The sequence below is a fragment of the Ammodytes marinus genome, assembly GCF_949987685.1.
Source record: "Ammodytes marinus genome assembly, chromosome: 4".
NCBI lineage: Eukaryota > Metazoa > Chordata > Actinopteri > Uranoscopiformes > Ammodytidae > Ammodytes > Ammodytes marinus.
This window is the reverse complement of record NC_137233.1, coordinates 28,433,239-28,448,771: the sequence shown is the minus strand read 5'-3', so window position 1 is coordinate 28,448,771 and position 15,533 is coordinate 28,433,239. Positions and strand designations below refer to the sequence as shown.

Below are 15,533 nucleotides of genomic sequence, written 5' to 3'. Positions count from 1 at the left end.
TAGGATGCAGTAGGCAAAACACTTGGGACATACTTTTACGTATTTATTAACATTGCGCCTTGATCTTGCCTCTTGCTTCTATATCCGTCGCATCCCTGTTTGTTTTCATATGGAGGCTCCGGCGATGAGACATCACTTCTGGTGCGTACTGGATAGTGGGTCAGAATCGCCCAAAATAGGGCCATCCTACAACGTTTTTCTACAATACTAAATAGTAGATAGTATGGGTATTGGAACGCAGCCCACCTCTTTTTTTCCGAGTGCTGACACAAAAATATAAAAATATATATAGAGAAAAATATGGAAGTAAAGTGTAAACATCTTGTTTGAAAAAAAAAACATCTTTAAAACACAGCTAAATAACAACTTAGCATTTCAACAACACATTTCAGCTGTACCTTTATATGGAAGTCATCTTGGCTGTTGGATTCTTTCATTTGAGTCACACTGCAAAATGAGAGTTAAGAAACAAGGGACAAATGAGACATGGAGTAGGCCTACATCTTCTTTATATGCAAGTTTTTAACGGTAAAGAAACACTGTTTTCTTACAATTATTCCAACTATAGCAGATTGTAGTACACATTTAAAAAAAGAAAATCCATTTAAGAGGAGGAAGTTGGTGCATGGAGAATGTTGTGTGGGCGTGCAGACTTAAGTCTCACCTGCTGTCGGAGGCTTGGCTGAATTCAGAAGGCTCCTCGTCGGTGCTTGCGTAACCGTTTTCTGGAAGCAAATAAAACGTAAGACTTTTCAGCCCCCTAGCATACTGCACATACACTGCCACTTAGTACTTTTCAGTGTGCCACAACCTACTCCACTACCAAATCTTCCACTGCCTTTACAATTTTGTTATATTCACGTTAATAAAAAGATGGCACGAATGGAAAAAAAAGGGAACTTACTAGTCAACCGAGATATTCTAAAATGTAATGTAAAACACAACTTTATTTGGTACGGTACTTAGAGGCGTACTGTGTGGTTTACTGAAATGCATTATAGTTAAGCACAATAACAACAGCCTTTTAAACTCTATATATGATGTTATACCACAATGAAGCTAACATGTCGACAGAGAGGTTTTAGCACGTAGCATTATAGTGTAGAAATTCTTACACAGAGGTGAAAACACAAACCAAACCAAAACAAAGCTCCACTTTACCCTGCTGCACATTGTGGATGAGAGCCTGGAGGCCTGGGATGTATTCGGCCTTTTCCCGCAGAGCATCCAGGATGATGTGATTGTGGGACGAGCCAATCACGTCGGCCTGTCTCAGCTGACCCTCCAGCAGTCTGATCTGAGTCTCCTTCTGAGCCACCTGTAAACTCTGCACACACAGGGACACAATGAGCAGGATTCACACACACACACACACACACACACACACAAACACCAGGTATTACTGGCATGTGAGTATTAACAGAACGACTATTGTCTATGAAATAATATCTAATTTTGGATCTGTTTACAAGACATACACCCATGATTACATTTGGCAGTACAACTAGATGCCAATAGATGGCACTGCAACCTTTATTTAACAGCAGCTGCACTTCACTCACTTTCATTAGTAAGTCCAGGACATTTTGTGACATCAATAAAAATATAAATGATATGATCACATTTTTTGCTGGTAGAATAATATTATTTTACATAAACTTGAAATGATGAATGAAATGGACTTTTGTGCATTTTTTCTGCAATGGTTTTGACAGGTTAAACACCTCCAAGAGTAATTATTTGAGTAGTTTTAACACTTATAGACTGAATTTTTCTACACCTACAAAAGCCACCAATGGACCTTTTCATGGTTTAGAGGCCCTGTATTGTGACTCACTTTGTCTATGGAAGCCTTGAGGAAGTGGTCCAGCAGGTGGCGCGCTTCAGCCAGAGAGCAGGAGCTGATCACCACTGACGTGTCCACCGAGTCCAGCTCATCCTGTAGCAAAAACACAATCCTAGGCGTTACTACAGACCGACTGTCACTTCTGACTGCAGGGAAGCAAGCATTGGGGTGTGTGTGTGTGTGTCTGTCTGTCTGTCTGTCTGTCTGTCTGTCTGTCTGTTCATACCTTGGTCTCTTCAATCTGTACAATGGTAGCCTGGCAGTCAGACAGGCTGTCATTGATGTAGTCTATATTGGCGTTCAGCACCTCAACCTCCTCGCCAATTTCTTGAAGGAGGCGGTCCTCTGCTTCTGGCCCCTCCCCCTCCGCCATTAGTACCTCCCTCTTGTGTGAGAGCGATTCCTGATGAACCGTCAGCTCCTCTCGCTTCTGACTCGACAAACACACAGAGCGAAGAAAAAAAGAAAAAAAAAAAGTCAGGGCTAAATTTACAAAACATAATCTCAAAAATGTCAAAAAAATTGGCTGCCACTCCTACTTTGATAAGGCGATCCATGTCTGCTTCCACGTTAGCGATTGTCATTCTCTGCATCACTATGTCCATAATGCGACGCTCGAGGGCTTGCCACTTCTGACGGGCTGACTTGGAGAAACTGCTGGTTCTGCCTGCCACTCCGGTGTTGCCCAGGCCTGCCGGCTTACGCTGCAACTTCTTCCTGTTGCTAGGAAGGGACGAGGAGAGGAGAGGTGTTAGTAACCGTAACCGTAACATATTAACCCATCCAGTCATTATGGAGTAACATTATCCTTCATTAGGGGTTTGTGTATGTGGCCACATGAGGAAAATATCCATCTCTTCAGCTGCTAAATGCTCCCATATGTTCACCAGCTAGTTACTCACTGTGTCTGTCTGCTTTTTGGTGCTGAGCAGGTAGTAAACAGTAGGGCTTTTAGAGCTTTTTTTCAGTGGAAACAGATGCCCTAGCGCACCCATAAACAACCATTTAAGAGCTGTGAGACTGCACCAAAAGCCCAAGGGCTAAACAATGAGCTGAAACTATAAAGCTCCGTCAAGTTTAAGGGAGATTCGGGTGATAATTCTCTCTAGGTACGTTTACCTTGAAGGACCATCCATTCACATTGACCCATTGTTCTCACTTTGTTTGATCCATTGTTATTTTAAAAGTATCAATGTCATCCTGTTGAAAAGGCACAAGGCGTTACCCATAATCTCTTACCTAATGACCCTGGTTCCATCCATGCTCCCTTCGCTCTCTCCCAGGTATCCAAACACGTTGTTTTTGTTGTTCCACTGTCTGACCAGGCCGCTCACGCTCCTCCCCGTCTCTGGTTCAGAGCCGCTGGCCGTGGTGCTGGCCGACAGCTCTGCCCCGGAGTCTGTGACCGAGGTGGCGTTGTTCCAGCGGGCGACGCGGCCGGCCACGCGGTCCGACATGGGCTTGGCCATGCGCCGCAGGGCCGTCACCTCCTGGGTCTTCCTACGCAACACCAGCTCCTGCTGCCGCTTCTGGGACTCCAGCGCTCGGATCTGGTACTGATAGAAGAGAGGGGAGAGAAACACTACGTTAATATGTTTAGCCTAAAAGATGCCCTATGCAGTTTCGGATGAGGGGGGACTTGTTTGCGTTTTCAGAGCCTGCAGTTGGTTTACAAAACACATTTTCTCAACGTGTAATTATTTGTATAGAACGATTCTATTATCTAAATCAAAAATAAATGTATGTGAGGCACCTGGCACTAAATGTAGGACTAGAACACTTAGAGACTTCCAGTGAGAAAAGTTTGTTTATTCAGTTATGAGAATGTATCTTTGAAAATGTTCACTCTCTGACACACCAAAAGTTAGATAGTGCACCTTTAAAAGGTGAAGTTAGCCATTCTGGAGAACGCCTGTTGTCAAATTTAATTTAGTCAAAATCAGTGAATATAACGCTCTGTGCACTGAAAAAAATGACTGGTGTTAAAGCTGGGGTATGTAATTTCTGATTGGTCAAAGTTAACATGAGCTGTACACTTTGACCAATCAGAGCGAGGCTCCGATTCTCTGTTCGTATTGGCTGTTGGGACTGTCCATTCACTTTGGCACGACTTTGTTGGTGTAGAGTGTGTCGGGGAGGGACCAAAGAGAACAAGTGGAGCGGTTGAGGTATTTGGATTTGAATCTCTATCCCAACTGCCATTGTCTCCCCAAATCCTCCACCCCAGCTTTAATATCAAGCCTAGGCTCTGTTAACTGTTATGTATTCAAAAGGTATGTAAACAAAGGAGTCCACCATAGCTACTAGAGCCTAGGTTGTGGATTAACACTGTGCACACAGTATGAACATGTAGGGGATCGTGAGAATATATTCACTCATTTTGAAAAAAAGTGATTGGAATACAATAATTCTCCAGAATCGCTGACCTCACTTTTAAATATAACCCTAACTGAACCCCTAAGTAACAGGATTACAAATGAGGTCTATGGTATGACAGTGTACATTTTCCATGTTTATTTACAAGTCCCCTCCTACAGTGAAAACAAATAAAGATGGGCATTAATACATAATAAATGCAATGAGTGCACTTTTTCGTACATTATGCATGAATCAGGTTTTCAATTTGCCATGTAGACAAACAGATGGAGGCCACGCCAACTCACCAGCGTGAATCATTCCTTAAATACAGTTGTTAAATCCGGATTTTGGAGCCTGTTGACAACAGCTTTAACTAGATTAAACAGGCTCTGTTACTCATACTGTCTCACCTAGCTCTCCCACTTTCTCAATAATTCTATTTCTGCTTGAGACGTTTAAAGGCAGCTGAAATATCAGAGCAATTAGTAAAGATTTTTCTGACCATAGTCGTATTAACTTTAGTTCACAGGGAGGATTTTTGCCAAATCAAAACCTCATACCTCTTGTCGTCTCTGTTCCTTCTTGAGCTGGGCGATCTCACGGTTCCTCTTGGCCTCCACCATCCTCCTCCGCTGCTGCTCCTCCTTCATCTGCTTCATCAGTGTCACCTGGAGAACAGCACAGAGGTCATGACTCCATGACAGGCCCTAAGCTGGACCACGTTTCCCTACTCTAGAACTATCTCTTTCCCCTTACCTTGGCTTTCTTCATGTCGTTGACCTCTATCTGGAGCTTCTTCAGCTCCCGTTCGTACCTCCCCTGGTTCTTGAGGAGACGCGCGTGCTCCTTCTGCGCTGCCTGTAGCTTCAGCAGGTCTCGGTTCATCTCCTTCAGACGTTTCTCGTAGTCCTGCTTCACCCGGGCGGCTTTCTCCTCTGTGAAGTTCTCCATGGACACTGCCGAAGCCATACGAGGGTGTTAATGACCTTTTTCTGAGGATGCTTTGTGTATGTATTTTGTGTGTTTTCTATTTTCAGTGTATATTGTGTTAAGGGCCACCTCCAAAAATTTGAATATTCATCTCAAGTCAAATGGCTTTTATCCATGTAATAAACCCCCTACTTATTAATGAACTCGATGAGGTCAAATCTAAATGTGTGAACTACAAATCCCACGATGCCTAGTAAACTCACTGAGGTTCTGCAGCACGCGGTCCCTCTCCAGCTGAGTGTCTCGGATCTTGTTCTGCAGCAGAATGAGCTTCGCCTCGTACTGCAGCTTGAGCATCAGCAGCCGTCGCTGGCTGTTCTCCAGCTCGTCTATCAGCTTCTGCTTGATCTCGATCTCGCACGTCAGATCGGCCAGGTCCGCCTGGAAGTTGGCTGTAGGTGTTACAAAAGCGAGATGTAGGTAAAGTAGAACATGACTGGGGCTGCTGCGTTCCAATAGCCATACTTTCAGCTATTTAAGTATGGTAGAAAAAAAGATTTAGGATGTCCCAATTATTGTGCTCAGATTTAGTATGTTTAAAAAGTATTATTATTATGGTCAGATGTAGTATGTAGAAATAGAAAAAAGAAGGAGTATGCGATTTGGAATGCAGGGATAACCACGCTAGCAGCTCTATGAGGTTGCACTTTGGCAGAGCAATAATACTAACAACAAAGTACTATTAAGGCTGATGGGGAAATGAATGTTATCCAAGTATATTGTCAGAAATGACAACTGCCATTAAGACCAGATGATGGCGCTAGAGAAAAGGTCAGGAATCTTCTCCCAATGCGTCTGCTAGATGTTGAGACATTTCACTGGGTAAGTCAAAGCTTTTACCAGCAGGTGGCACTACAGGAAAAGTCAAAGGATCCATTATAAAGTAGCACAACACAATATGAAATGGGAAAAGGTTTGCTCTTATGAAGGGTGGGACTAAAACTCTAAACTACTCTACTATGTATATGATATGGCACCGTCTATCAAAATATTTTTACTATTTTTTCTGTATAATTATTCAAGCGATCCTTCTAATTAGATTTTCTTTATCTATAACTATAATTTGTATTTATTTTGTATTTTATTTCGCACATTGTCTAGTATGTCTTGCTGTATGTGCTCAGTGTATGTCTTGCCTGCCTGTATTAATTAATACAAATAAAATAGGTCAAAGGATCACCACAGTCATTGGGATTCATCCTCTCGGTATCATAAACATCTGCGGGGAAATTCCATGGCAATCCATTCAATGGTTGTTGAGATATTTCAGTAGTGGACAGACACATTGACTGAACACACAGGGACACAAAGGTTGTTTTAGCAGTGGAGTAGGCGAGGTACCTTTCTCATCAGAGTCCGAGTCTGAATCCACCAGGCTCTCGTCACTGTCAAACTCCTCATCAAACTCCTCCTCCTCCTCTCTGCCCTCTTCCTCATCCTCCCCTTCGTCTTCATCACAACCACTCTCCTCCTGCAGCGGAGACATGATGTCCTACACGCAAAAAAATAAAATAATACACAGATATATCAGACATTTTGTTCTGCTTGTTTTTATTTTTTGAAATCCTTGCCGAGTGCTGTGCAGACACACGTGGGAGCCTTAGTTACCTCGGCGTAATTGTCGTCCGAATCGATCTCTCCGTTCTGTCCGTTTTGACGACTCTGCCCGTTGTCTCCGTTCTCCAGAGTGTGCAGTTTCACTCGTTTCTTGAGACCTTTCTCCAAATCCGGACTACGTTAAGGTAAAAAAACACATGATGGAGTCACAAAAAGACACATATAAAGACTGATATTTTACATATACTTAGTAGAGGACATAACATATTCTGATTTTGATGTATTTTATGCCCCTGTAAAGCACTTTGAACAGCCTTGTGTCTGAACTGTGCTATATGAATAAACTTGCCTTGCCTTGCATTACTCGTAGTATTATGCGTTTGTGTACGTGTATGTACAGTATGTGCTTTTTGTCTATTACAAACACTCCATGTAAATACTATGTCAACCACTCCTCACCACGAAGAAGGCTTTGGGAGCGCTGCCAAGGGATGCACTCATGGCAAAAAAAAATCAAACTCCGAAGTCATTAGCAAAGTCTTCTTCAGCTCATCTCCCTCTCATCATACCCTTTTAGCGCTTTACGTTTTAGTGCCAATTTCATTCTCCCCTTTCGCTCCTTCTTTTACAACCACCCATCCCATCTCTAAAATCCCATCCACCTCCATGTCTAGCCCATTAGACCTCAATTAGCCTCTCACAGGCTGTGTGCTCGTCACTCCCATGACCCACTGGCCGACTGAATTAGACCTTTTTGAGTCCAAGCCAGAGTTACAACTCTGCTCTGGCTGCATCCCAAACCCTTTTCAGAAGCTGGCCGTCCCAAAGCCCTAATCGACTTGCAGTGTGGCTCTTAAGCTAGTGGAGAGAAGAGAGAGTGTATGGGCATGAACAATACGTTACCCATGCTCTATTGGCTTTTAAAAATTAATTGACTAGGGCTTTACAGAGGGAGCAATGAGAAATGTAAGACCAAGCTGAGATGTTTGTATATATAAGGGTCCATGAGAGATTTCCTGGATCTTATGGTGACTTATGTTCTGATTTGTATTGATACTGTATTATGTTTTGGGGAATCAGCAGCATGTAAATAATGTTGTAAGATCTCATCTAAGTGTCTTTGCCCTTCCTCACCTCATCCTCCTCTGCCTCCTCTCCTTCTTCTTCAGCCTCTCGATGTCCATCTTGGCGCGGCGCAACACGTCAGTCATCTCGGCCTCCATGGAGAGAGGAGCAGGAGAGGAGCCCATTGGGTGGCCAGGCACCGGGCTGAGGGAGGAGGGAGGGAAGGCAGAGCGCGAGGAGAGACGGGCCGACTGCCGACGCAACGACTCGTTCATGGCCTCGCTCTCCAGCAGCTTGGATCTGACAAGGGGAGGGAGACAGAGACAGAAAAAGACCAATGAGATATCTTCATTCGTAGAATTTTTTGTCTGGTTGTTTTTTTTTTTTTAGAAAGGGAGAGTGAAATTAGAAAAACAGCATTCAAATGAGCTAATCAAAGCTGCCGTTTTTTTTCAGATTTCCCAGTCACTTTTGAAAGGGGAAAAAAACCCGGCTGCAGCCTTGCTTGGTCTGGTAGGACCAGTAGCATAGCTTTTTTAAGCTAACTTTAGCAAACTTAAAAAGATATATATTCTGTGTAACTGACATTACTGAGTCAGTTCACTAACGTCATGACTACCTGAGCTATATTTGACTATGAAATACTATTATATACTTCTATACCAAGCATAACCCATTACCAGTAATTGTCACATAACTGCTGTTTAGCTAATCTTACATGATTTTCCATATAAAAGGTAGACCTTGCAGCAGAAAAATTATAATGTTAAAGTGGAAGTACAGAAAATTCAACTAAACACAAACGCATTCAATTTTGGGAAATACTTAGACCTACAAACAGAGGCCAGGCTAGCTGTTTCCACTTGCTTCAAATCTTTATGCTAAGCTTAGCTAACCAGCAGCTGGCTTTCAGCTACGTTTGTCAATGTTGTGCTGCCCAAGTTTCATGTTTGATGATATTAGTGAGGTTTCTGTTCAATGGCGGTAAATGAAGGCATCCTAGAAGGTCTGGAGCTCTTACCTGAGTTCTTCAACTTCTCGGATGTAGTTCTGGATCAAAGCTCCAATCTCCTCATTGCCCTCACCTACAGGTCAAGGGTACAAGGAGGCTCAGATCAAAAAAACACATATTGAATGAGGTAAACTGAAAAGACACAGTTCATGCATTGTTTTGAACATTCAAAGTATTGGGACATCTCCCTGCCGTACTTGACTTGGTCAGCAGTGCGTTGACTTCATTGGCGAGCAGATGTGTTACGCGGGTGTTGAGGTGGTCGATGGTCTCCTGCATGGCCTTCACCCTGAGGCGCAGTGTGTCACTCTCTCTCTGCAGCATGGCGTTCTCCGTATACAGGTCGCTGTAGCCGTCTGACCCGTCCTCACATGCCACACGCTTCCCCTGCACGGAGAAAGAGACAGACAGTGTCAATTACAATGACCCTGAACACCACAAGCATTTATCACCTGTCGACCAAATTTTGAATATCTCCTCACAATCCACTACCTGTCCATACTGTGTGTGCGCTTAAAATAAGCGTGCACCTTAGCTAGCTACATGCCAGTTTACAGAGCCAGTGCATTTACAATGGATTCAGCATTAGCGCACGCACACACACACACACACACACACACACACACACACACACACACACACACACACACACACACACACACACACACACACACACACACACACACACACACACACACACACACACACACACACACACACACACACACACACACACACACACACACACACACACTTCGTATTCAAGAATTCACTTTCCTCAAGTAACCGTGGTAACCCCTCCTTAATCGGATAATAGACTTGACAAACCTTGCTAAATGATTGTGTGTAGCCCTGGAGGTCAATGCTGATGAAAGAGGCAAGACTCTTTGCAGACTTTTCCACCCTAATTCTTGTCACATTTTCTTGTGTCATCGACCCCCATTCTGGGATAATGCTCCATATTAGGTCCTCCTTAAGTAAATTTCATTACACAGAGCACATACGGAGCCTCTCAGCACGAGCGCATTCAGCGACAGGATCAATTTATCTCTGGATCACCTTGTTAAATGCTGACGTTGCAACCGATTAATCTTCCTCATACTCAGGCACTATAGTAAAAAGGCATAAATGGATGTGTGTTCCAGCAGCCAGAGATCTTTAATTCGATATAGTGATCAGCTTCGGCTACACGGCATTGCCTCCTGCTTTTCTCACTGTGCCCTATCCTATACCACATTGTCCTTAACTCCCCATTAGTGTTGTCTTTTTTCTTCTCCTTCTGCTCAGCTACTATTCTCCATTTCATTCATCATGTCACCCCATTAACCCCTTTCTTAAGGCCTCATTGCATTAGTTATACCAACAGTCCTCTCTCTGTGTGTGTGTGTGTGTGTGTGTGTGTGTGTGTGTGTGTGTGTGTGTGTGTGTGTGTGTGTGTGTGTGTGTGTGTGTGTGTGTGTGTGTGTGTGTGTGTGTGTGTGTGTGTGTTTGTGTGTGTTTTTCGTCCCTTCCTGCCACTTTTTCCTTTTCTCATGTCTTCCCCCACAGCCTTATCTTTATATCTGAGCTCCTTCCTTTTCTTTATTTTTTTCTAAATCTTTTTTTTCTTTCTTCCATGTCTCCCCCTCACACCCTCACAAGGTTTGCCTGCTTCCTTATCACAAGTACCACCCCCTTCCTTCCCAATCTCTATCTCTCTCTCTCTCTCTCTCTCTCTCTCTCTCTCTCTCACCGCCTTGTACTCCATCAGTTCCATCTGAAGCCGGGCTATCTCTGCCCGCATGGCGCTGATTTGCTGGCTGGTCTTGTCCTGGTTCACCACCACCTTGTTCTTGATGTTGCGGGCTCGGTTGGCGTACTTCAGCGTGTTCAGCGTCTCCATGAAGTCCCGGTCGGACGGACTGATGCACGCGATCATCACCGTGCGACTGCAGACCAAGGAAGGCATAGATAGGGGGTTAAATGGTATGTACAGAGGAAGAATGTTGAGGTTGTGAGAAAAAATGCCTTGGTGTTTTTGATGAGGATGACAGGAGCTTTGTTGATATTCAGGTATAAAATGTATAAATTGTCTTCTGTGATTGTGTCCGAGTGATCGCTTTGGAAGAACTTCTTTAGACAACCGTCATTAACGTAACCAGAGCATTGGGTCTACAGTTAATGATTATTTTCTTGATTAGAATTTTTTCTTATGAAATGTCAGAAAATAAATGTATTATCCATCCACCATTCAAAAAAAAGAAAGACGCTGGAGCGAACAGATTTTTGCAATTGTGCTGGGGAAATTTTTGAATTAAAAACAGAAATGTTAATCAAATGTCCAATAGTGGCCTATTCATTTTCCATCAATAAACTGTTGCTAATACATTATTAAATATTGGACTACTTTTCCCTTTGTGGAGCAAGCTTTTTAATATTCCGTAATATTCAGATTATTCCAGTTAGTTAATCATTTGAGTTGTAATATTTTTCTACCTTATACATCATTGCATGATCATTATGTGTATAAAATGTTGTATAAAATGTATGTACAGTGTACCTGTTGCCTCCTAGAGAGTCCTGTAGCAGACGAGTGAGTTTGGAGTCTCTGTAAGGGACATGCCCTCCCTTCTTAGCCTGGTCTCCTAAAGCACTGATAACATTTCCCAGAGCCAGCTGCAATACACACACACACACACACACACACACACACACACACACACACACACACACACACACACACACACAAAAAGACGAAGAACTTGAGCACAAAATATTATTTACTTACACCCAAATACAAGCAGAAACCATGGAAGAGCTGATGTATGTATGCTTTGCCATTTCCTTTGTCTACATGTTTCTCATCACCACACCCACATATGGACCCTCACACAGACATGTTTTATTTTCTATCCGTCTCACCAGTCCACAGTTAATGGAGATTCCCTCGCGGGCTCTCTCTCCTGTGGCTCCAGTGCGTTTCAGCCTCTCAGACCCGGCCAGGTCCACAAAGTGGAACTTGGCCATCAGCGTCTCAAACTCTGGCTGTGCGATGGGGCTGGAGTCCACGCCGTTCAACTCTCCATTCTCTCTGTTCTCTCCGTTCTCTCCTCCTCCGTTCTGCTTAGGGAAGGTGGACAAAAAAACAACAACAACTTAGAATGAGCTCAAGACTTGGAGGGTCTTACTTTAAAAAGATGCTACGAGGAACTTTTAAATATTTCTGAAACAGTCTAATTTTTCCTCTGATGATCATAAATGACAACAAACGAGACCATCAGTGCGAAGAAGGCTATTTTTATAGTATTTCTTGATGCATTTGTCATGGGTACGCTCACCCAGGAACTACAACTGGCGTAGTAAAAACACTATAGCTTTTGTCTAAAGGGGGTTCAAGAATTAAAACCAAACTGAAAGTTCCTCGGAGCACCTTTAAATTAGCTATTTATTCTATAACCTATTAATGCTACTCTGACTGAAGTATCACATTAATCTAATTTATTAGTGCTTTTCCCTTTTCAATTTATTTTTTATTTCTCAACCCCTCCACTAAAAAATAAAAAAGCCCAATCTCACCATATGCGGCTGCGGACAGACTCTCATCTGACAGAGGTGGATGGTGAAGATGGCGTGCGAGCGGGAGCTTGTGGCGTTCATCTGTGTGCTGGCTGTGGTCCGGGACAGAGCGCCCAGCTTCAGACACTGCAGCAGCTGCAGCGCAGACACAAAACAAGAGAACACTTGGTTATGGTCATGAAAAACAGATGCGAACAAAACCAAATAATAACAGTTGACACCATGCTATTTTGTTTGATCACCGCCCATGATTTCTGAAAGCCAAGTAGACACGTAGGAAACCACTCATTTGCTTGCCTTCAAAACGTTACACAAAGGCTCCTTTAATGCCTCTGGAAACCTGGTAAAATAAATAAAACTGGTTTCCTTACTTAAATAGTAAAAACTGATATATGATATCAAAGTTGGGTGCCTCAATACGCTTCTGCTTTGAGTGTGTGCATCTTTCTCTTATTTCTGCCTAATCTCTACTGATGCATTCTCCTTTTTACTCCCAGCTTGACTCCATGTCTCTGTCCAAACTCCATCACCACAGAGCTTCTATCTCCTCCTTTGCACTGTTTTGACAATGTCTATCCTCCCTCCCATGGGATTGCAAGGGATTGATTTTTGGGGAATTCAAAGTACCTCTCCCAAAAATTATCACCATTCTTCTCTGTCCTTTCTGCTAAAATGTCATTATCGCCCTGTGTCTTTCACCCAGAGAAGTGTCTTCTCTCAGCCAGTGCTTACTGTAGCCCTCCCCACCTGCCACCTCAGTTAACCCTCTTTGTCGCTGGCTCGACACATTTTACCACCAGCAGACGTTCTACCTCCTGCCCTCTTGATCTCCTCTCATCCTCTCATTTTTTTTCCGATACAACCATTTCAGATCTGGTTCCCTCATCCTTGAAAGCTATTTCTCACTCCTGGCATCTGGCAACCTTTTAAGACGCGACCCCTAAAATATCACCCACACAAAATAGGCTCATGGGTTTAACCAGTCTGGCTTAAAGGGCCGCACATTAGCGCCAAGTCTCCCTTATTATCCTCGACCTATTTGTTGTTTTGGACGGCTGACCACCAGATGGTTCTTGCCAGATTTCTTTTTTCTTTTTTTTGGGGACTGGATATCTCTGGCAGCATCCTTGCTCTGCCTCAACCAGTTCATTCTTCATTCACATCTTCACAGTAAACACTTCTTTTTTAACTACATGGTCACTTTACGGTCACAGACAAACGTATCATAGCATTTATGATATGTGTTTTGCACTCCTTTAAACACTTGTTGGTTTCTTATCGGGGTTGAGCTTTTTGCATGACATTTAAGACAAGCGGCGTGAATTTATTAGGAAAGGCTGCATACTTTTTAAAGTTGCTGGACTGAAGTGTAACGCATTGTGTTAAAGGTGAAGTAAGCGGTTTATTTATGTTAATATAAGTGTTAAATCGCTCTTTATTCATACAGTGATCATTTACATAATGTGCACGCTTCATAAAGCCGATCTCTCAGTCAGCTGCTTTGCATGTTATCGGCAAATAAACTTATTGGAGTATCCCGACATTTTTATCCAATCAGAAGAGAGAACGCTGCAAAAAACCGACACTCGTCTCACTCATATATAGTATATACAACACTCCATGGTCTCACTGCCGGTGCACGCCAGAGCAACAGATGGGTGAATGTGTATGCGCCTACAATGGCGGAGCAGGTAAAAATCCTTCCCAATGTCTGTTTTGATGGTTTTTATCATGTTTTATCACACTTATGGATCTGAGATGTGCATTAATGTGGTGACGTAGGGACGAGCGAGGGGACTGCTAACTGCAGTAACTGACAGGAAGTTAGCTAAAAGAACCATTCCGCTTACAGCACCTTTAAGGTTGTTTTCGTGAAAATCTAAGCAACAATAAGCTCAGAAAAAAAAGTACTGGGTTAGAATAATTATCGTATATGATACAGACCAAGCCAAGGCAGTGCAGAAGAGTAAAAAGCTTTCAATTGAAAACATTTTTTAATTAACATTTATAAATGTTATGACCTTTATGACCGAGACATAATAGCAGAATGACCTTACAATGTATAATACATAAACTAGTAGATATTAAAAGAGTAAGGGAGTGGGAATAATGACTGTAGATGATGCACACACACACACACACACACACACACACACACACACACACACACACACACACACACACACACACACACACACACACACACACACACACACACACACACACACACACACACACACACACACACACACACACACACACACACACACACACACACACACACACACACACACACACACACACACACACACACACACACACACACACCTCTTCCTCTGACTGCACCAGTCTGGATGTGACTCCGCTGGTGTAGATGCTGCCACTGGCGTCCTCGTGGATCTTGATGTTGGACTTCCTGCTCCGACTCTCTAGATCTCTGGATCCGTCAAACAAGTCCAGGATCTCTTCGTTGTACAACTGTGGTCAAGAGAAGGCAATGCAGACACATATGCATCATTATACAATTTACACTGACGCCCAACAGTGCCACAATATGCTGTTTAATCTTCTATGATGTGACGTTATGAAATTAAACTGCAAATGTTTTTAGAATGACGTAGTAAACCCTAATATTCATCAGCTCCCCATGTTTCTTATTTACACACAGTTCAAAAGAATTGACCTTTCAGAAACCAACAGGGGCCAAGGGCCACAGAGGTCAGCTGAAAGCTCAGCTGTTTCCACCTACTGCCACACACACACACACACACACACACACCCATCTGTTTACCAACAACAGATAACCTTTTGACCTGAGAATGGACACTAATAACAGAGAGGAGGACAGAAAAGAAACAAAGAAAGACGGAAGAGAAGAAGAAAATAATAGTTTTTTTAAATAGAATAGGTGATCAGTGATTAGACAATAGATAATAAGACCATAAGAAATCCGATCACACACACACACTAACATTCAGTTGTCAGTCCCCTGAACATTTGCCTGGCAGCCAGAAACCTCTGCACAAAATAATTACTTGTCATATCATCTCATTGCTCATACACAAGCATCCCTCCCTTCCTCCCTCCCTCCCTCTTATCCATGGTCTACCCCACAGTGATGAGCAATAATGTCTGAGGTAATGGCCGACA

General features: G+C 43.1%; 1 protein-coding gene across 2 annotated transcripts in view; it reads right to left on the bottom strand.

Annotated features, from left to right (window-relative positions):
• Window positions 1–15,533, bottom strand: part of kif21b (kinesin family member 21B) — a gene marked incomplete at both ends in the record, with an annotated part of 57,117 nt that overhangs the window by 17,596 nt on the left and 23,988 nt on the right. Inside the window, 20 exons of one of the 2 annotated variants that reach the window (XM_080026381.1) lie at window positions 399–447; window positions 665–725; window positions 1,162–1,327; window positions 1,838–1,939; window positions 2,073–2,276; window positions 2,386–2,569; window positions 3,086–3,402; window positions 4,765–4,872; window positions 4,961–5,160; window positions 5,398–5,586; window positions 6,536–6,686; window positions 6,803–6,926; window positions 7,886–8,116; window positions 8,838–8,901; window positions 9,026–9,215; window positions 10,561–10,756; window positions 11,368–11,483; window positions 11,730–11,930; window positions 12,384–12,518; window positions 14,712–14,861. In XM_080026381.1, coding sequence (XP_079882507.1) covers window positions 399–447; window positions 665–725; window positions 1,162–1,327; window positions 1,838–1,939; window positions 2,073–2,276; window positions 2,386–2,569; window positions 3,086–3,402; window positions 4,765–4,872; window positions 4,961–5,160; window positions 5,398–5,586; window positions 6,536–6,686; window positions 6,803–6,926; window positions 7,886–8,116; window positions 8,838–8,901; window positions 9,026–9,215; window positions 10,561–10,756; window positions 11,368–11,483; window positions 11,730–11,930; window positions 12,384–12,518; window positions 14,712–14,861 — 3,138 coding nt within the window. The remainder of the gene's footprint in view (window positions 1–398; window positions 448–664; window positions 726–1,161; window positions 1,328–1,837; window positions 1,940–2,072; window positions 2,277–2,385; window positions 2,570–3,085; window positions 3,403–4,764; window positions 4,873–4,960; window positions 5,161–5,397; window positions 5,587–6,535; window positions 6,687–6,802; window positions 6,927–7,885; window positions 8,117–8,837; window positions 8,902–9,025; window positions 9,216–10,560; window positions 10,757–11,367; window positions 11,484–11,729; window positions 11,931–12,383; window positions 12,519–14,711; window positions 14,862–15,533) is intronic. The other variant, XM_080026382.1, reaches the window with a different exon arrangement.